Source organism: Monopterus albus, unplaced genomic scaffold (assembly GCF_001952655.1).
Source record: "Monopterus albus unplaced genomic scaffold, M_albus_1.0 scaffold6.1, whole genome shotgun sequence".
Classification (NCBI taxonomy): Eukaryota; Metazoa; Chordata; class Actinopteri; order Synbranchiformes; family Synbranchidae; genus Monopterus; species Monopterus albus.
In genome coordinates, this window is record NW_018127886.1 from 4,471,746 (window position 1) to 4,494,562 (window position 22,817).

Consider the following 22,817-nt stretch of genomic DNA (forward strand, 5'->3'; position numbering starts at 1 on the left):
TTATGTTTGAAGCAACACAGTTTTAATATGAAATTCACTCCAGCCTCATAGCCAGAGGTCGGCCTCTCTGTTTACCCTCCTCCACCTGCACCTGAGGTCAGGGTTACCTACAAAACAGTTTTTGTTGTTGTTGTTTGCTTACAGACCCTTTATTGTGGTGGCAAAGACAGGGACCTGCGCAAACCAGCCTCTGGAGCTGCTTATTACAATGACCCCCACGTAAGAGTCTGCAAATGTATATGCCAGTACTATTTCCCGAAAGCTTTATTGCCATGAATGGAAGAGAACTGACATTGCCAAAGCAAATCAATACATCAACAGACTGATGCTGCTGCACAATGGTGAACCAATGGGATTTATGCAACAGTATAACTGACTAACCAGCAGCACCTTATGTCATCAGATAATGATGCAGATAGACAAACAAGCAAAACATGTTTATTTATTGATACACAGACCATGTATTTTCACATATGACCACACATACACCGTTTTATGTGTTTCTATGGGCTGTTGCCATGGCAACAGTCGATGGTTTGGTGGGTCCACTCTTTGCCGAGGTCCTGACCTCCTCCAGAAAAGTGTTTCAGAAAAGCCAGTGATTCTGTTCTGCACATGCACCGTGCAGCTTTTTTACTTTGACATGGGTTCTTGACTCTCTCTGTGACACCCGTATCCTCAGGCCCTCCACTTAAAATTAGAGAGCAGCTGTCCCTGGATGATCTTATCCTGAGACTAATTCCTAGAATACCCCAGCCAGACTTATCCTGGGGGTGATACAGAGAGGAGGAACGGAGCTGGGAGCCATTTTGGGGGGCAGGTGTATGTACAGTAGCCTGTAAGACGCCTGGCAGACATGAATACTTCTTAGTTTGTGTTCCTACAAGGATCTGCCAAAGTGAGTGCATTATACTCAATCTCCACTCTTGACCTTGATCTTTTTTAGGATTAGGGTTAGGTTTAGACATTAGAGTAGGAAATGATTGTTCTCAGGAAAGGTGTACATGGTTATTTGTTTAGCTTGTCAACATGTGCATATTGTTTTTAATTACAGCTGCAGAGTACTTATGAGGGTTGAAAATACACAGATTAGGGGCTTATCGAAACATGCTGAAGGCAAATTTCATGAGAAAAAACTTTTGAGAGTGGTATGTGCATGCCTGTGGATTTGTATGTGTGCATATGTCTGTCTTCTGTGTGTGTGTGTGTGTGTGTGTGTGTGTGTGTGTGTGCTCTTATAAGGTTTCCTAACAGAGCCCCAGCGAGAGCCGTGACAGCCTATTTACAGAGGCGTCCCACAGGTCTGGGCTGGTGAGCCATGGAAAATATTCCCACAGCCCTTGTGGGAGTAAACATAAACTGACATCCCAAAATCAGAATTTCATCTCATCAAGAGGGCTGCTGCATTATCTCTGCTGCAAAATATTTGACCAAATATTTTTCATTCACAACTATAATTTCAGGAGTGTGCCCGTAAGGGAAGACACGAGCAGAGAGATATCCCATTCTTGTCAATCGGAGCTCCAAATGTAGAAACGTGGCAGCAGAAGGAGAACACAGCTTATGAGACTGTGTGAGGACGTCGTTAGTGCAGGGAGAGGTGCTGGATTATTGATGCACTGGAGCTCTTCTGCTGGGTTTGTTTCTAGCCGCCTCCTCAGGGAAGAGGTGTGCTCACTCACCTCCGGCCTGAGTGACAGCTGGGTATGAATTACCTTTGTCAGCACCCCACCCCCCAGCTAGCGGCCAGCAGCTACGCATTTTAATAGGGAGTCAAGTTAGGGAGAAGCAGAAACAAGTGGGAGAGAAAAGACAAGTGGTGAGGGTGCTGCTTTTGAATGTTTTATTATTTTTCTTTTTTTATTATTTTTGCAAACATAAGTCAAACAGGAGTAAATGGTTTCTTTGCTGGAGTTTTCAGCCATGAACCTTTGCAGCAGAAAGCAGAACAATTTGAGTTGTTGGTCTGATTAATTCATTGTTGGTTTTGGTCTTTTGAGGGGATTTGGAGAATGTGAGGAGAAAAAAACCCCAACTCTACAAGAATATTAAAACTAATTTTATACTAAGCATAAAAGTTCTTTCTTGACCTTGGAAACAATAGTGTAACACAGCCAGACAATTTCATGCACAACTTTTAGCCTTTAATTTATCTGTGGTCAGAGTTTAGAACATGCAAATTGAGCCACACAGCCTTTGAATGTGTATGTGCTTATCTCGTGTCGCTATTTGCATTGTTTTGTTCTGTGCACATTGTACCAAGTGTGTTTTTCAATTAATTATCAAATAAATTCAGCCAATCAGATATCCCACGGTGCACTGAGGCACCCAGTGTAATCTATAAGTGCATCTCTAACTGTCTAATGTGGACAACAGGCAGATTAAGAAAAGGTCAAGCTCAACAAAAGCTATAACCAGTGAACACAATTAGCCAAATGGATGCATTTAGAGCGGTTTTCCACCTTCCTGAGCATCACACAGCATTGATGTGATCTGATAAGCTTAACCTAAGATTTTTTTAATGGTGCTAAAAGACCTCTAAAAATAATCACACTTGAAAAGCCTAAATGATCGGGTGTTTGTTTTTTATTGTTTTTATGAAAGCTCAAGCCATTTTCGTGGTCCTAACTTTTATTGACAGGGGGATCACGAGTGTAACCAGGGGTATTTTAATTGCTCCCATTCTGCAGCACTGACCTAGCCAGATAATAACCACTGATCTCAGTTAATAGCAGGTTAACTACATAATTATGAGCAGCTAGGGTGCAGGACAGAAGCACTAATGGGACCTGAACCACAATATAGCCAAGCTGAGTGCAGGGACTCTGGTATGTCTGTGTGATTTACTCTTTTATCACCAGATTTAAGTGTGTTTATGAGTGTGAAGTCTCACAGACCAGAGGTCAGCTTGCACTAAACTCCAGGTTTACTGTAATATCACAAGAGGGGATCGGATGTTGCTTCAAGGAGGAAGAAAACAAATTACCATCATCAGACCCAACTGAAATAACAGGCAGAGGAGAATACTTCTGAAGTCTCAAACTGTATTTGTGGGGGAGAAGGAAATATAGGCAGCATTTGTGCATAAACACCTGAAAGAGATTTGAAAGTTGTCCGGGCCAGTTTCAGCGTGGCCTGGGGTCAGCATGCTCCCAAATGGCTGCACACTCGGTCAGAGACGATGGAGAACACCAAACTCTGGCTCCAAGCCATTTTAACCTCCTCCACTTTAATATCACCCACTTGCCATATGAGCCTCCTTCATGGGTAATGAGGGAGCAGACCGCTCACTTCCTCTGTCTGGACAGCAGCTTTTCTCATACACGAACACAATTTTAATCACAGACATCAACTTGGGGGTTATTACAGTGAGAGGGCAGTGTATCTTGGGTCTGTGTTATTGCCTTTATCTGGTATGTGGGTGTGCACATGCAAGTTTTGTGTGTGTGTGTGTGTGTGTGTGTGTGTGTGTGCGCGCGCCTTTGTATTACTTACATTTAGGGGACCAAAACCTGTTAACACACTCACATTGTGGGGACTTGACCTGAAGATCACTGGAAGAAGTACTCGGATCCCGTACTTAAGTAAAAATAACAATACAATAGTGCAAAAATACTCTGTTACAAGTAAAGGTCACTCAAAATGTTCCTGAAGTAAAGTTACAAAAGTATTAGTTTCAAAACATACTTAAAATATTAAAAGTAAAAATAATCATTATGCAGAATGGCACATTTAAGTTTAATGTATATTATATGATTTAATTGTAATTACTGATGCATTATTGTGTCCATTACATGTAATGCTGCAGCCGGTAAAGGGGGAGCTAGTTTTAACTAGCTTATAAACTTATAATTTGAATTACTAGCAACTAAAGTTATAAAATAAATGTAGTGGAGTAAAAAGTACAATATTTGCCTCCAAAGTGTAGTGAAGTTAAAGTGTGAAGTAGCACAAAATCAAAATATTCACAATTGTACTTATGTACAGTACTTGAGTAAATGTACTTAGTTACTTTCCACCACTGGCTCAGTTTAATGGATTTCAAAATGGAGAGTGTATTAAGCTATTAATTATCTAAAAGTGGTATTGTTGCAACTTCTTTTTCATTCAGTTGAACTGTCAGTGTACATTTAGTCAGGTTTTCATTTGTAATTGCAAAATTAAGGATGTAATTTAAATTTTGTTTTACAGTATATTTTAACAGTTGCCCATTACTTTTAGCTAACTGCCTGGGCAGTTTTCTCCAGCTGGGAATAAACTAGTACCCCTAACTGGGAGTACTGTATGCATACACAGTTTTTTCACTATTATTTCATTTATTTTTAAATGCAACAACTTTGCAATGTCCGGCACATCTTTGTTCATCAGCTGCCATCCCCCAAACCCAAATTTCCAGTGTTCAACATGGTACTCTCTGGGTAGTCTAAAGACCCTGCTTATCACAGATGAGTGATTGGACTCACTGTGACAGCCATGTCTCTGAGGCAATAAAGCCAAGAAGCTAAGAGTCTGACACCAGCTTGACCCACGGTATGAACCCCTTCTCAAGGCATGTCAGGGGTGACCTTCTGTGAGGTTCGGGGCTCAGAGTCTTAAAACATCAAAATCACGGCACCCATTTTCTTCTTAGCAACCTGATGCCCATCTGGAAGAATCTATCACACACATCGGTGACAAATAAACATTTTATTAATTAATCTACAATTTAAATTTTATTTCAAATGTTTGTAATGAATGCAAATGAATTCAAACATATTTCAATGATGAAATTAAAATGTGGTTGTCATGAACATGGATGTGGTTGAAGGTGCTGACTGAAAGCTCAATCTGCAGGGTCCTTAAACCCTTTAGAGAGGACTGAAGTATTCTGTGAGGTTATCAAGCCCCCATTTGTCAGATTCCCAGTCACTCCATCCATGTGTTTTTAGTGTCCTATCAGTAACAACGAGAGACAGCTGAAACTCTGGCTGCTGGTAATCTAGAGGGCCATAGAATATCCAGGGGTTATTGTGATATCACAACAACATTACGATACTATGGCTTTCAGTTAAAGGTGTTTGAGGCGATTGAAAAGTGAGTGCGCGCTAGAGATAGGACATATAGTTCACGACATCAGAAAACACTTCTCCCAATAGCTTTTTTTTTGCTCCTAAACCAAAACAGACAAGCAGGATTCTGCACAGCACCAATGTGGAAATTAAACAAACAGTGAAATATATAGATTTCCTGCCTCATGAGGTGTACTGAAAAAACTCAGCTGTTACATTGGAGGGAATTATTCTGATTAGTTTAGGGAAAAACTGACTACGTTTTCATGACATTCATATAGCGAGAGTGTGTGCACATGGAAGAAGAGCTTTGGTTTTAAATGTTCCCTGTTGAGAATGTCTGAAATGACCAGCAGCTTTTTAAAGGTGCGTGATTTGTTGCCATACTCCTACACATACAGACCAACTGGCTTTAAAAGATTTCCTGCAAAAAAAGCTTGATAACATCCAGAACTTCTAAAGTGAGATTTAATTTCCCCCAGATAGGGATTTTAAAAATGTATTCATGAGCAAAGTCAGGGAGACATATGCATACTGAAAAAGGTTTGAGGTCTCACTGTATATAAAAAAATCCATCCAACAAAATAGTTCACTGAAAATTGAGGCTTATAAAGGTACGAGGTGGCACACATCTCCAGGCGTCATGGGATATATTTTTGATTAACAGATAAAGAAACTGAAGGTGAATAAAAAATGAAGGCAAACTGACGTGTAGGGTTGTAATCCACTGAGCTCTTCCCTTAGGCCATTTAAATATCGAGACACTTTCTCACAGTTTGCATTTCCTTTGTGAAAAAGACACAAATAAACATAATTCAGTTTATACACATCACATGTCGGGAAGTCATTATGAACAGCGCTGGGCTCTCCAAACAATTACCTTATTATCTCCTGTAAAATGTGTCTATTATAAGGAAAGTGGGACAGATAATGAATTCCTACATCTTGTGGTAGCTGGAGGGAAAGAAACAGTCTGCAGTAGTTAACGACACAAGCTGCAGTCTAGACACAAGACAGGAAAGAGGATATTGACAAGCTGTGGCATTTAATGGCCTGACTGCTTTGATTCCCATGATAGCAAAGTCTTTTCACGCTTCGGCTGCTGCCACCACCCCCCCAATGACTGCAGCTCACAGTAATGTCTCCAACAACATGACTGTCCATGCTGGCAGAGTGTGTACAGTAACTGAAGGATGGAAACTGAGGTGGAAAGACTTTGAATAACGTGAGCAGCCGTGAGGCATCCCTGACCTTCAGCCATCCTACCAATGTGCTGTATCTAATCTCTAAATCCTCGTCTGCGGGCTCAAACTGGGATGGATGGCAAAGTCAGGCTCTTTGTAATACTGAGCAGTAATGAGGGGAGGAAAACATCCAGTGCCAATAATGTGGATAACTCATTAATGGTATGTAGCATCAGGGGTGGAAGCTGTACTCAGGTCCTTTACTCAGGTAAAAGTACCAATATAACAGTGTAAAAATACTCTGTTATCAGTAAAAATCCTGCATTCAAAAAGTTACTTATGTAAAAGTACAGAAGTATTAGCATCAAAATATACTTATGCAGAATGGCACATTTTACATTAATGTATATCATATGTTAGGATTATAATTATTGCTGCATTACTGTGCACATCACATTTAATTTTTGCATCTTGTGAAGATGGAGCTAATTTGAATTGGAATTACTGCTGGATATCCTGTGAATTTCCCACCAGGGATCAATAAAGTCTTATGATTATATTGTATTTTGTTTTATTGATCTGATTCTGAAACATAGTGACTAAAGTCATCAAATAAACCTATTGAAGTAAAAAGTAAAATATGTGTTTCTAAAATGTAGTGCACAGTATAAAGTAGTAGAAAGTGAAAAGTAAAGTACAAATACCTCAAAATTATACTTAAGTACAGTAGTTAAGTAAATATACTTAGTTACTTCCCACCATTGTGTAACATACCTTTACCTACATATGTCGAATGATGGATGTATTAGTTGACATTGAGTTGAAGCGTCAGCCCTGCATGGGATTCATCAACATTTTACCAGGTTTAAGTTTTTGTCCATTTTACATAAACACACGTTTCCTAAACATCATCTCCAGTTTGTCTGGAGCTGCAGCTAAGATTATTTTCCTTATAAATTAATTAGGGATTTAGTTTCCCGTCCACATTTAATCTATAAAACTTATACAACTAAAAAAAAAAATGCTAACTGCAATTTCCTGGGGCCAAAGTGACATCATCAAATGTTTAGTTTTATCTTAAAGAACTGTCAAATTCCATGTTTGGAAACTGATTTAAACAATTAGTTGATCATCTAAATAGTTGCTGTTCAATTTCCCATTTCTTTGTCACAGACTTCATCATAAACACTTTTACTGAATATTACTATCAGTTACAGTTAAAACTCAGTTTCGCCCAAATTACAAACAAAAAAAATAAACCTAAACACTTTCTCATCTGCACATCAGTTAAATGCCATAGTTTTTCTAAGGAGTATTTCTTTGGTACAGACCACGTCCAGTGAAAACTATTTATAGCAAGGTCTGTGGATTATCCAGATTAACAGAGACATAGTTTAACAAATGACAAATTGCTATTTTAAATGCTCATGTTCACTGCTATGTGAGCCACAGACTAAATCTGACTCAGCTCCATTGTATTAGAGGGGAGGAAGAAGACAGACATCTCATAACCCTGACTAAATACTTCTGCTGAGTGAGAAGATGTCCTGTAGTTAACAAAGAGTCAAAGGGAACAGCTTCATAAAAGGGTGAGAAAACATTCATTCACTTCTACAGATCCATAAGAACCACCACCTCACTATTGTTAAACCTGCAACTCCTCAAAGAGTAACCATCACTCACAGCAGTGGTCGAGATGCTCTGGAGGAAGTAACACCTTTCTGGTCATTGTTGGTGTCTCACACCTATCCACCAAGCCCTCCTATTGCCTGCCATTGTGCCCCCAGAGGAATGAATGATAATGGCCAGCCTGTGTCATCCTCAGAGTGCTGGACATCTGTGAATGGGGGTGCTTCCACTTTCTCTTGGCCGCTTCATGTGTTGCCAAACTAGAAACAAATAGGCTTTGTGCTTCAGCTCTGCTGCTGCCCCGATGCCCACAGACTGTCCCTGTTTATAAACCCATCACTAACTTGTAGCAGCCACAACTATGTCATTCTTGTCTGTTTCTCTGTGATAACTGCAACACTTGAAAGAGAACTGACGTCTAGTGCTTCAGCTCTAGGTTACTTTATATTTGTACCCATAGGTAGATTTGATTTGCAGCTGAGAGACGTTGTCCACCTCATAACATACATTTAAAAAACAGTCAAGACAATAAAATGCTAAATTCCACTTTTCACTAAATAAGTACAAACAAACATTTTACATCCTCTGCACAAAATTACTACAACTTTTTCATTCAATTAATGGCTACTGGCACAAAACTATTTTATACCAGCTTGTTCTATATTTTGGGACTGTAAACCTTCATCCAGAAGGAAAAGCTCATTATTTAAAGGATGTTAGTCATCATTTAGAGCTGAGGTCAAGGTAACTGTGACAAGTTGGCAGATGCATAATTCTAGTTTATTTTTTTATTTTGGAGAAGGCAAACTTGACAATATGTAACACTGCAGTTGTACAACAAAGCTTGTGTAAGGTCTCATTTTCACTTTCTATCAACAAACTCACAGCAAGACTTTCCATTATGGCCTGCTGACCTTTTCCTGTGAACTGCTCTGATTTGTAAGACAACTAATTAAATTTACGTGTCTGAATTTTGCATGAGTAGCAGCCATATCGAGGTTGCTCAGTATGATGCGAAAAACAGTGATGCAGATGCTAATAAATAATTCTCTGATTGCATCTCATCCCCCTCACCTCAGGGGTGCTATCTAGGCTCTATCCGAGGGTGTTGATTGCATAGCAGCCCCCACCCACATCTGCAGTTTGAGGGCTTGCTATTCTCACATTGCTATGCACTTGCTGTTGTGTGGTTGTTCTGCAGGGTGAGGATAGTGGTTAACTCTTAAATGATCAACATGATGCTCGTTTTTATTGAATATTGTACAAGTCACGTGTGCTGTGAGGATTTTTCCGAAAGTTGCTCTGTGAAATTTAAACATGAACGCATTTCAGATTTAGAAAGTCCAATCTCGGCTGTCTGAACTAAAGGATTAAAAAACTTTCTGGCCTCAGAGGCACATGAACAGTTTAACACGTTTAAGTTTGTCACATTCTGGCAGAGTCATATTGCTGAAATATCCATTTTACTGAGCCTGGATTATCAAGCCAGGGCCTCAAGCCCGCACACTCTATGGTTCCTCACATTGTCAGCAATGTCCTCCACTCTGTACAACCAATGAGAACTAGGGGGACCTAAAACATCCCGTTTCTGGCACATAACTATTGATGACAGTCTGTGTGACTGTTCTGGACAAAATTTACTAAATATTTCTCAGTTTTCTGGGTCTACCAGGCAAGCGGGAACCAGTTGGCCCCTCTGTAAATGCTGTGTATAATTCGGCAATGCACTTCACTTTATGATGGTCACTAGGTGCCTATTTTCAACACAGACCCCTTTGTAGCACCAGAAGATATTTGGCCCCCGCCCTCAGTCTTAGTTTAGGCGTTTGTGCTAAACGAGCTGCATGCCCTCACAATAACAGTATTGACGTCACTGCCCAGCTTTGGACCGATGCTGCCTTCAGGCTCTCCTCTTAAGCTCCGACTTCTTAAAACTTACGTTGTAGAAGTGATTGAAAAGACGGGCTGGAAAGAAACAGACTGAACAAAAGTAGATAACCTATATTTGGGTGTTAATTTTAGAGGATAGGAGAAAGAGACATATTTTCAGCCGAATGAAGCATTAGAAAACCAGAATGACTTCAACACTTTAATCAGACTGTATAATTTAACTTTTAAATACAGACGTTTTGGTTTGGGTTTAGTGAAACATACTCAAATATTTAAATACAACCTATCAGAGTTTGTCATGGATGTAATGATGAAGTTCTGGATTTACCTCCATAATGGTGCCTGGTGTTTGCACAGTCCACCAAAGGATGTTGATTGATACATAATTTGCAGATGTGAATGCCTAACAAACCAGGATCCCTATGTAGACTTTTCTTCCCAGGTTGTCTCAGAGATTTTGTTCTTGTAAGGATATTAGTTAAAAAATAAAATAAATTAAAAGTTTGTTGGCTCATGCACCTGATGTGAGAAAGTTTTCTGGGAAGTGCATGTTCCACCTAAACATTCTTGTAAGGATAAACAAAAGATTACCCGTGGCTTTGTGTCAGTGGTGCAAGCAAAAAACACAGACTTTCATTTTCCCAGATGTTTCAGCCGTCACCTGCTTACAGAACTTCACATGTTGTGTAACCCATACATTTACAGGGGATTGGGGTGCAAGTTTTGTTTTATTGTTTATAACTACTTTTTAAAATTATTAATCAACAAATGTATTAGCATGCAGAGTGTATGATGATTAAGTGTGTTTAAATGATGTATTAGTAATAAGTGCTTTTGGCATTTATGTTTCTTTCACATACAATTTGAAAACTAGGGCTGGAGAAAACAACACTGTCCTTCCAAACATAGCTGGATTAACATGCTGTTGTACCCCGTACTTTTTACCACACTGACTCTGAGAGACAAGGCAGTCCAGTAACTATAAAACAGTGCTGATTTATTCAAAGGATCACAGGTAAAATTAACATTACACGCTCAGGTATCTTGCACCTCCAACCTGCACGCAGGCAGATGTAAGATGAAAGGCCCTGAACCTACCAGGCCTATACATTATATCCCCTCGGTCGGGCTAGCCCCATACTACACAGAAACGTCAACCGAGACGTCTCTGTTGCCAGCTTTGCAGCTGGTCATAGCAGTAGTCAAAACATGAAGCTAATCAACGTGTGAATGTGTGTGTCTGTTGATTAAGTGGTGTGTAGCTAAAAACATTCTCACGACCTCTAGTACATGTTGTGACTTAAACATAAGAACATATTATGGCTAAGGCTACAGTTATACACGTCATAATAATAATATTAAACACCCTGTCTGCTGACAGTCATCAACTTTTCTCTCTAGTTATCCTTGACCAGATGTACCCTGTAGAAACTCATAAGCAGGCCTAAGCATTTAACAGTCTAACTATACATCCTATCTCCACTAAACATTTCTAATACATAAAATATCTATCCAATATCTATCTGACTAAAAATACCTAACAATGCAAAGGGACCCTGGGATAAAAAGTAGTCATTGGGCCTTAATTAACCCACCATTCCTGTCTTTAGGCAATAGGTAGGCCTACAATTTTCCTTTGCTGTGCAAAATTTTATGTGTTTAAACCTATATTTTGACATAAAACACTTTATGATGAGTCCTAGTTGTGCATATCCACAACAATTAAAATTGAGACTTGCACAAACCAGCTGACATACAATAAACTATGGGTTTTCAGGGCCCTTGGATTTCTGAAGTCCAAGGTCAGTTTGCCCAGTTGATAATCAAGCCTTGCTCCCCTGAAGGAACTCTTACTTATAATGTCATTTTTCTGTTGTTCTTTTGTTGGTTTTAAATAGGAAACCACGAGTTCTGACTCTTCATGGCTTCTAGCGAAATAAATCTCCACGTTCGCCTTCTTGTGTGTTTATATTGTGATTCGGTGGTTAGATAGAAAAAAACCAGTCACGGGGAACGCAAGAATGTGTAACAAGCTCTGTACGGGTCAGTGCACTCGCAGCGGTTCTTAAAACTTTCCGACAGCCCTTGAACACAGCAAGCTGCAAAACTGCGAGAGACGCGGTGATCGAAGGGGAGAGTGGAGCGGCGGTGGCGACGACGGCCATCTTAGAGCTACCGTGGTAACCGACACTCATCTTCTGGATTTTATTTTTCTTGGTAGAGAAACATCCAGCCTGACTGACAAGGGAAGAAGAAGGTTGTTTTTTACTTCGCCGCGGTTGAACTCGAAGTCGGGATGCGGTTCCGAGGGAATAAACAATTTGCATCCGCTGTCGGACTGGTCCTCGGACTATTATGTGCGGTGGAGGCAGCTAAAGGTAACTAAGCTGGGATTTATATCCCGTTGTGTTTTGTCTGCCTGTGCGTGTTTCTTAGTGGGGCTGAAAGTTAAACGCTTGTCTGGAGCCTTCTGGTTGTTTCCAGATGCTGAAGGTTAAACCAGCGCCGTTACAGGTTGCGTGCTCCTGAGGGATGCGTGATCAGTAACCTGCTTGTGGATAGTCAGCTCCGGATGTATCCCGGCGGCAGCAAGTGCATCCCGCGATAGCTTGTACATTTAAACCACACAAGACCCAGCATTACGCATTAGCGTCATATTCTAGCAACCTTTATTATCTCCACAAACAATTTGCCCTAATATCTTAAGTACTTTCAGATACTATCAAGGCCACGAAACGACCCCGGTTTGTCATCTGTATTCAGTCTATTTTTGGGTGCTGTTCTCTTCTAGTCCTGTTTAATGATTGAACATATTCTGCACCCACTATATAATCTGGTTTTTAACTTGCCTGGGTCTGGTACTCCCTACATTCATCTTGATTTTAAAGGTATTTGATTTAAATTTAATTCGAGTGATTATGTTTATTTAGCCCCCTTTTTTTAAGAATCCGTGTGATTACACCTCGCAGCTTTATTCCTCCGGTAGCGGGTCTAACGCTTGGTTTGGCAACCTTGTGGTCGCACCAGGACGGAGCTGGGCTGGCTACGCATTGCAGATCCTCTTCCCATTCCCGTTTTGTCGCTGGATTTAAAAATGTATGTGCTTGAGTTAAAAGGTCTGGGACTGTATGACCACAGGCTATATATGTGTGTATAGGAACTGAAAGTGCAGCTTCATTTGCAGAGTCACCGATGGACACACATCGAGGAGAAACCTGCCTTTATTTGCTGCAGGGCGGTCCACCTCCCTCCTAACAGCAGCTCCCTGCTCACACATGAACACTCTCTTTGCAGGGATTTATAGGCTGTGTTTTGTCGTTAAATCCAATCCACTGACTCCTCAGTGTGAGCTTCCAGTTTCAGGGTGTGTTCAGGCAGGTGCATATTAGTCAGTGGCCATATTAGCATGCCTGGGCAGTCACCGCCGCTGGAAGCCAGTGGGTGTTGTTACACACATTTTATGCTCTATGGAAAAAATAAATAAATAAAGAGCAGGGGGTGGGGGATAAAGGTACCCATAAAGGTTTGCACATGAGCCATATTTTTCTTGTTGCCATGTCAAGCAGCTGAGACTGCACAGTCCTGGGAGGTTTGCAGAGCTGCAACTTCATTTGTTTTTTCATCAATCAAAAGGAAAAGATGTCGGCCATAGCAGTTCATGCTGGGTAGTGTGTGAATGTGGCTTTTTATGATTTAGCCAGGCATGTGGTTGTGAAGTGCACCTGCTGGCTTTCCTGCTCTTATCAGAAAAGGAGACCTGTGAAATCATAATCATGTTGGGGCCTTATCTTTTATTAGTTTGTGTGGCACCTGCAGTCCAGTTGGTGTTTTCATGGCTTATTGATCCTCTTTATTATTATTATTATTATTATCATCAAACATGTTGCAGTAGATGAGAAAGCAGGTCTTACTGTAAGTCATTCTTATGCCTGAATCTCCTAGTTTACAGATATCTGCTAACAATTTGATGTAATTGCTGCAGAATCCGACCGAACTTGTTTTCATGTGAATTTATAAACAAGAGATATTGTAGTCCTCAGATTTTCGCCTACATAACCATTTATCACTGATGCTGTGGCTACAACAAACCTAGAAGGATCTTATTTAAAAAAAAATTAAACTATATGATTCATTACAGTGCCAGCAAGCAAATGCCAATGTGGGGCAAACACAGATGGTCTGTAGCAGGCCTGTTGAAGCTTCAACACATTTTGAATCTTTGGTCTAAGTGTTCTTTTAATAGACACTTCTGGAGTTTCTCGTTTCATTCAATATGGTGTTTGCCATTTCTAGGTCTCACCTATGTCATCTGCTTCTTTTTCTGTTACCATGAGCAGCTGCAGGGTGTCCCCATGTTCTAGAGTCAAACATTAGGACCACTGAGATGCATGAACGTCCTCTGTGCACACACAGTCGGACAAAGGAAAAGCTGGCTACTGGGAAGTTTCTTGGCTCATTCATCATCGAATTAAGTAATTCTAGTTGAACAAATTGGATTCCCTGCTTTGTGTGGTGCTGAGTTATCATATGCACTGTCCTCGCACGGCTGGGACATATTACATATTTATTACAAGTTAGCCTCCTCATTAGAGAGGCCTGTCATTGATCCACTGAAAACTGCAGGTCTGTTGCAGTTAGAGCAATATATCAGGTCATTTATCTTTTTGAAACATAATTTATTTGCCTGTCATGTGGAATACCTCTGAGATTCTTTCCTGGTTACACCTACATTAAAATATAGTGTTTATTTTATTTATAAATGACCTACAGGGAAATATTTTGCACTATTTATGTGCAAAAGTAGCTTTATAACATACTGTATTTTGAATGATTTAAATGATCATGGATTTTCAAAATAACCTTCAGTTCATTCTTTGGTTCATCAATTTAATTTAATTTAAGGTATTCTTATTCACAGACATGTATGCAGCCACTGGCAGCTTCACTTAAAGTTTCAAAAGCCAATACTGGTTGAAACCATTTGTGTGGCATATGAAGTTCTCTCTTCCCAAATAGGTCTATTGATTAAAGGTTCCCAGAAACCAGAATATAGGATGACCACCAGTAGTGCCCTGGTTGACCCTGGCGAATTAAATATGTTCATATTTGCTGTAGATAATCTGAGTTAAGTTCATTTTAAGCCTTCAAGCTACCAACAGTCTGTCAATTTGCTATGTTATGGCAAAGAAACTATGTGGATGCCCACAGCTGACAATGACAGCATTGTTCACCTCCCCCATGCAGCTCTAGTAACACTGGTACATGCCATCATTCAGCATCAGTTTACAGACTTGTCTTTCCTCAGAAATAACACCATTAAATACCAGCAAGGTGAAAATGTGTTGAAATTTGGAAATACATGAATCAGCTCTGTTTTGAACATGTCAGGTCTTTATCAGCTGTTTAAATTCTAATTGGCCAATGGCAGTCATGATTTTTGAAGCCAGTTCTGCTCAGGCATGTTTAGGTGTTTGTACAAGGATGAAATTTGGAAAATATACAGCAAGCAGACTTATGGGTTCTAAGTTATGGCCATTTTTCATAGTAGTGTTATACCTCAGATACACAGGGGTGTTCAGAGGTGTTGCGTGTTGTTTATCAGCTGAACATTTATCACATTTTTGGATGATTGGATAAAATTTGTGAAAGGAATAGTTAAAATTCAGTACTCAAAGCTAGTAATCTGAGAAAAAGCTAAGGCTTTTGCGCATTGTATTTTATTGGATATGGCTTAAAGTATGGACAATAATCTGGCAGGACTTGGAATCATAATCATTAATTGCGATTGCTAGTGACACACTGGTTCCTCTGTAATATAAAACCACTCGATGCCTCAAGGTACTGGAGGTACAAGTTACTGAGTGCCTTGCAAAAGTGGTGCTATCCAACGTAACCCCTTGGTCCTTGGGTCATTGCCTAAGTCTACATGAAATTTCACTGAAATCAATTTCATTGAAATCTGTGATGTATATCCTGATAACCAGGACTGAGATAATGAAAGAACTTTGCACTGCTATTAAAGTGGGATTCAAATTTGAATACTGCATGTGTGGAGTAGCAGTGTATAAGAACTACTACCAAACAGTTTAAACTGTATTTCCCTGAGTAACAGTTTGCTTGACCTACACAGGTTAGCGCTTATGTTTTTTCAGCATCTATTCATAAGTTTCAGAGGAACAAAGGGTTTCTAGCCCCAAACTTCAGGGTCAAGATCCTGACAAAGTCACAATGGTGGTCATTTTTCAAAGGATCTTGACTCAAGCCCGTCAAGAATGTCTATATGAGATAATCCTTCGAAAGTGCTAAATTGTTGAAGCATGTCGATTTTGCCACTTAGTGCTGCAAATGTAGGCCATGAGAATACTGGACTTAATTTGGGTCGGTGGTGACTTTCCTGTCATTGGTGCCTTCACAAACTGAATAGAGTCAGTGAACTGTCAATAATGGGTCATTCAGTTGTGAATAATTAGTTGAGCCAGATGACTGGGAAGTTGTTGGCCACCAAGCACGGAGTTTAAATTCACAGGAGCCCTCAGCCAGGATCGGAATGGTTAGCGTAAAACCTAAAGTAATATTCAGAGAGGAAAAACCATTAGGAGAAAGTGTGCATACTTTGAATGAATTTATCCTTACATTGTAGAATGATGTCAATCAGTTACAAGTCTGGTCAGTTAAGTTCTGTCAGCTATATGATTTTACAGAAGCAGTCTTTTGTGAAAATAATAGTACAATAAGCCACCAAGATCCACAAAAATGTAATAGGAAAATTATCTTCATTTAAATGTCAGCAATGAAATTGAATGCTTTAACTATGAAAGTAATAGCCAGTGGTGCAAATCTCATTATGTTATTTATTTTATTGAGAGACTGTCATAAAAACCAGAGCATACAGTTTTTAATTCAACCCATATCTGCAGCGTATCCGGCTGACCTGCCTCCTCCCTGGAGTCCCAGTGCCTCCAGGAGGAAAACTGGCACTGCAGAGCTATTCATATTTGGGTGTGTTCACAAGATTCAGGCTTCATGGGAAACCGGTAACTAGAGAGAACATTACCTGCTGCAGGTCAGCTACACCCCAGTGCCTGCGCAAAGCAGCGGCTGTCTCACTCTCACTGGCTCTTTTGTGCCGTTCACACAGAGAGGTGATTGAGTTGCATTCAAGGCTCTGCGGCTACCAACCCCCTCTTCAGAACGGCACCACGGTCGTCCGTGGCGTGTTCATTCTGTTGGGCGGTTGCAGTTGCGTAGAAGACAAACATGTTGCCTGGCAGGGAAACAGAGAGGCGCTCCTGTGTGACTTGGGTGTTTGGGGAGCAAAGGCTCGTGAGGTCTGAGCTTCCTTTAAGGGTCCTCAAGGGTTCCTAGAACAATCCCCAGTCTGTGATTGAGGTGGCTTGCGTCAACAAGCTTAGGAGCTTATAAGGCACGAGAAACAGAGAAGTGTGCCCACTGTTTTAGACGGTGAGCAAACTGACATTGATTATTCCAGTCCGTGGAATTAAGACAGATATTTACCAGCAGCCTTGAAGTCCTTGCTTGACTCCGATTTGCATGCATTGTATCTCTTTTGCTTACAGTGTCTGTTTGTTTCTACTGGATAGTTCTGTCTTTCTCAAAAGCCACAAAGGCGCCTTGCAGGTGTTGCTGAACGTACACCTGTTCTGCCTCAAAATCCCTGCTTCTGGCAAGTACAGAATTATTGAACAGTTAAAAATCACCCCACACTGCTGTTCACATACTGTACTCGGAGGCAGTTTGTAAAAGTGCTACATGTTATACTGTATTTTAGTTTTTACAGTTTAAGCTGTTCAAAATTTACAAACTTTTTTGCCGTCTCCTTGGAAACACCTCAAGGTTTGACTATCGGCTGAAGACAAACACTCCCTCTTTTCTGCAGTGTACTGCTGCGGTTAATGGGACAAATGTGAATAACAACCTGGCAACAGAGGCTTTATTTAGTCTCAGACAATATTAAGACAGCTTGCACACTCTGCTTGTAGACCATGCTGCCACTTATGTTGCCTGTGATTGGCAGGTTTTGCTAGTAAATTGAATTTATCCACAATTATGGGTAATCAGGCATTTGCAGCAGAACAAAGCCTGGTTTACATCTACCAGCTGCTTGGTGTGTAATTTAAAATAAGTAAACGTTTGGCTTTTGCAGTATGGTAGTTTAGTAGTTGTGACAGTGATGTACTATGTCATCTGGAATCTTCAAAGATATACTTCAAGTATTTCAGTCTAGGTAATGGGTGCAAATCGGTACTTGAATTTTTATTGCACTGAAGAGTTAAGTGTTTCCCAGCGGGATCTGTCTTTTGATGAAATGTAGTGGAGCTTCATGTATACATGCAATCAAAGAAGATAAAGGCTTGCAGGCCCACAGCAGTTAAATGTAAAATATGAGCTAAATCGATGAAAGCACAGTTTCAAGTCATAGGCCTGACACTTGGCTGCATCACTGCCATTAAACAACAAGTCCTCAGAGGTCCCCGGGCATTATCAGGCTTGATCTGATAATTACAAGATGATCATCTGCTGCAGTGATGCTGCTCCAATCTGGACAGCTGTGGTGGATTTGTCTGGTCCTCCCAGAGTGACCAGTCACCTGTGAACAGTCTTGTATCATTGCATTTGGTTTAGTGCATAGCAGTAGTGAGGGTTATACATGTGGAAAGCAAGTACTGGGGGGGGGGGTAGAATGATTTTATTTCCCCTCCATTAAGAAGAGACATCATAGCAGTGGCATGGAGGAAGAGAGAGTGTGTACAGTTATCGAGCCTCTAGACTACCATGACCTTTTGCGGCCCCAGACGTTCTCGCAGGGAGTTTTTCATCACGGTTAATGCCTGTACTGTAAAGGTTAGGCCTCAGTAAAACAGCTACACAACCATAAAGGGGCTTTGTCTATGTGTCCAAGTGGATGGTCAATATGTTTCCCCATTTTTGGGTCATAAAAATCTGTGATTATATTGTTGATTGTTGCTGCTGTTGATGGGTTGTTTTTCCTTTTGAGAGAAGTCCACAGAAAAACTCCAGTTCTATGCTAAGAGAGATGAGGCTTATGAATTTGTTACTATATGCAACTATTTATTGTCCTGTGGGTAAATCATTAGCAAGGCAAGCACAAAGGTTGCAGTGTTAATAAGGGTTTCATATCAAACAGGGCTTGTTTTCTTGCTAAAATCGGTGCATAGTCTACACCTTAAACATGAGGGTAGTGTCTCTGATTTATTGAAGTGTATATAGCTATTGGCTACATTGTTCCTCCTGTAGTGTTGTAATGATGTTGATGCAGTGAGCACAGTCCCTACTAGAGATAAATGGAGAGGGCTGTGTTTTTTCACACCTTTGAAACTCGCTCTGAATACAGCCTTAAGGAGTTTTCACATCTATCTGCCTTGTTTAATCGGGCTGAATCAAACTCTGGTACATTTTCCTCCTTGGTGCTGTACATTTCGGCAGGTCTGAACACAGTGATCGCACTGGGGTGGGATCAAAGCAACCACACCGAGACCATTTACTGGACGTGGTCTCAGTCCAGTTCCAAACAAGCTCTGGAGTGGTTTGTTTGTGGTTAGAATGCGATCAACCTCGATCCGGACCAGCTACATTGAGTACTCTCCAAGTTTGAGCCAAGCAGCTCCTCTATGCCACTGTTGGCATAGTTTTGTCCAGATAATTACCACAGTTATGAGCAAATGCCAATTGTTCCATTTCTCCATGTTGCAGAGCAAAATTCTTTCATAGGAATATTCACCAGTAAAGAATACAGATTTTTTTGTCTGTTTCATTTAATGAAAAGGGAGAAAAACACCTTACAAACTCAACTGTGTCTGGCTTTTGTCAGGTTTGGACATTATATAATATAATCTTATTGGGTTGGGTTGTGACAGAAATATACAGGTGATCCATTCTCTGGTTTATGTCCTCATTCCTGCCCCAGACTCATTTAAACAATGAGTGGAGGGAAGGGTCTCACGTGAATTGTAGTGATCCATGTTGGTTGGTTTGAATTTTTCTCTGTGTGAAAAGAAGCCAAACCAAGTTTAAAATCTGGTCCATGCATTCAGACTAGTACAACGTTTGAGAATGCCCATAAACTGCAGTAGTGTACTTAGATTTATGGGCACACCAGTACATAGTTCCCTCTATACACGCAAAACAGAAAAATTGAGAACTTATTGTACAGTTCCTGTATTTCTAAGCTTGCAGCATTTTAAGAACCTTTTCATTTATTACACCATTATTAAGCCAAAATGAGAGCCTGCATCTTCTCCCTGTGTCTGCATGGGTTCTCTCCGGGTGCTCCAGCTTCCTCCCACAGTCCAAAGACATGCCGCTTAGGTTGACTGGAGACTCTTAATTGCCTGTAGGAGCTGGGATTGCCTCCAAGCCCCCCGCAACCCTATTTGGGATAAGCAGTATAGAAAATGGATGGATGGATGAGCTGAAATGAGAAGCTCACCTTGGTTCAAAAGAGTTTACAATGCAGGTGGCAGAGGAACACAGCTGATCAGTAGATTGCTCAGCTCAGCTCAGCTGGGCAAAGCCAGTCACACCTCCTCTTGTCCACCTGTGTCTCCACCAGCCTTGTGTCAGCTCCAAAATGTTCTCATCCTGATGAGTTTATCATTTAGACATCTTAAAAGTGGATTCCAGATGTCGTGGTTTCATGCCACACTCAGACGTGCACAGTAAAAGCAGCAGTTTGTTTTCAGTGGACGTTGTTGCTTTGTTTGATGCCTTGATTGTCACTTGACCTTGTAAGTGAATGAAACAGACACATCCCATTACAGGATTTAAATGTCATTGGCTTTATTTGCTGTGTAACAGGATTGCATCGTGTGCATACAGTGTACCACACATACCTACCTACCATACCATACATACCATACAATACAATACCATACCATACATGCGTACTGTGTTGCCTAGCTGGAAGTGGGTACAGCAGCCTGCCATCTGTGCACATATAGTAGTAACAGCTTGATATGTGTTTTGGTTTCTGACACTTTAATTATTACTCAAAGGCTTCTTGTTAACTTGATTAACTTGATTGGTATTGGATACAGTATATAGTAGGGTTCATTTGCATAATTTCATATTTTATAAATTCCTGTTTTTTGGTAGTTGTGCTAAGAGGAAAATCTTTTATTTCAACAGAGGATGATGCTGCTAGGTAAATATCCATTATTTATCAAGAGGTCAGTATCGGTCCATTATATCTGTGTATTTATATCTTAACTCCCCATCTAATATTTATGTTGAGGCCAGTGGCTTCTGTGTGCTGGAAATATGAAGGTGGATCACTGTAGTCCAGTTTCCACTGTGTGTACAATGATGTTTGCATATTTGACTTAACGTTTCTCCTTCTCCAGTCCAGCGAGAAAAGATTCATTAAATAAAACGAATGAGCCGTTATTCTAATTGTTTGTATCAAAAGGCATTTTGTGATGGCTGTGGCTCAGCTTTTTCTTTTTCCCCGGTAAATTCACTATACAGATGTATTCCCTGGCAGTGGTAGTGGAGGGACGTTCTCACAGAATTATTGTTGTCTGCCTGCCATTTAATTTATGGTATAGCTATAGTTTTATTTTCCACATTTCTCCTCATTGTTGTGACCTCCAGGCCCAGCATGTCAGGATCTAGGACTATGCCTTATTTTTCTATTCTACATTGGATTAAGTAAGAGGTGAAATGTATCAGGACCACTCCTCTAGGTTACCATTAAAACCTTGTCAGTTTACAGTGGATGTACAACACAAAAACTTGCTTCTGTAGCATTGTCTTCAGTTTGTCTGAGGCTTCTTGATCAGTTTAATGTTGATTTATTCATTATAGAGTTGATGCTTCCCCTTGAATTATCTGCTATGATGTGAGTGCAGGGCAGAATCTGGGCCAATAGTGAGTATACACTGCATTATAATGACTTGGTTTCCCACTTTAGTTCAGATAAGAATATGGCAGTTTTCCATGATAAATATCCTCAGTGCTGCAGCAGCAGTGCCCTCACAGACGGCATCATTTCAGAGTCCCTGTCCTAATCTCACTCCATCGTAAATCCTAAAGCCTCTCCTCCTCAAAAAACTAATCGATCCCTGTCTGACAATGCAAAGAGTCTCTTTAGTATAAAAGATATCATATGTCATAGAAAGTATATATAGTATGTAGTAAATCGCCAAGTTTCTAAAAATAATCTCTGCATTTGTGCAAATCACATCTTTGTTGCTCTTTGTAAAATGTTCTCTCTCAAGCAAGTCGCAGCACAACAAATGTTCTTCCCATTCACTGCAAGCTTGCAGGAGGATGATGAAGCTATCTTGTCAAAAGGGTCTTGTGGGCAATTTCACGCAATGTATGTGAGAATTTCATGCTTTAAATACAATTGTGCTTTAGATTGTTTCATCGGAGGTGTGAATGAAAGGGGCTTTGACTGAAATGACGATGCAGTGGTGCAGCCTGCTTTTGAATTTGTCAAAGGCCTGTCAGGTTTTTGTCTTTTGTCCTCATGGTTAAACTTAGGCTAGCTGTGTCATGTTTTTCTGCCTCACAGTTTGCCATCTGTGAGGGTATCAGCCTTTTCTCAAGTGGTATTTACTAACCATCTCCTACCACCTTCTGTCAGACATTACCACAGAATTGACTACCTGTGTCAGCAGGCAGTCACACTTTTTAAGACCTACCTAATGGTAGGGGTGTGACGAGTCTCACGATATTAAAACGTGACGATATTTCTTGTTGTGATATCAATACATAACAGAACCAGGCTAGTATGATGGAGTGTGACCATGCATTCACATTATTCTGGCAGAAACACAACTCCCAGCTGTGTTTTAATGCACAAGGCCGCACAGGTCGGGGGGTGAGGAGCTACTTCTAATCGAGAATATGTGTGATAAGTTGCAAATTGGACTGGCGTTGTCTGCCCTTGGTCTTTAGGTTGTGGAAGAAGAAAGAAAACCACAGAGGCAAAAAACAAGGACAAACTGCACTAAATGGGTGAAATCAAGGTCATTACAGCAACAGGCTCAAGGGGCTTTCATGAACCATTCTCTTCTCTTGC

General features: G+C 40.5%; 1 protein-coding gene across 4 annotated transcripts in view; it reads left to right on the forward strand.

Annotated features, from left to right (window-relative positions):
• The first annotated feature begins 11,838 nt into the window (after positions 1–11,838).
• Positions 11,839–22,817, forward strand: part of clstn1 (calsyntenin 1) — a 30,784-nt gene continuing 19,805 nt past the window's right edge. For 3 of the 4 annotated variants that reach the window (XM_020617389.1, XM_020617402.1, XM_020617410.1), the window contains exon 1: positions 11,839–12,129. In XM_020617389.1, the coding sequence (XP_020473045.1) occupies positions 12,048–12,129 (82 nt within the window). In that variant the 5' untranslated portion in view covers positions 11,839–12,047. The remainder of the gene's footprint in view (positions 12,130–22,817) is intronic. The other variant, XM_020617395.1, reaches the window with a different exon arrangement.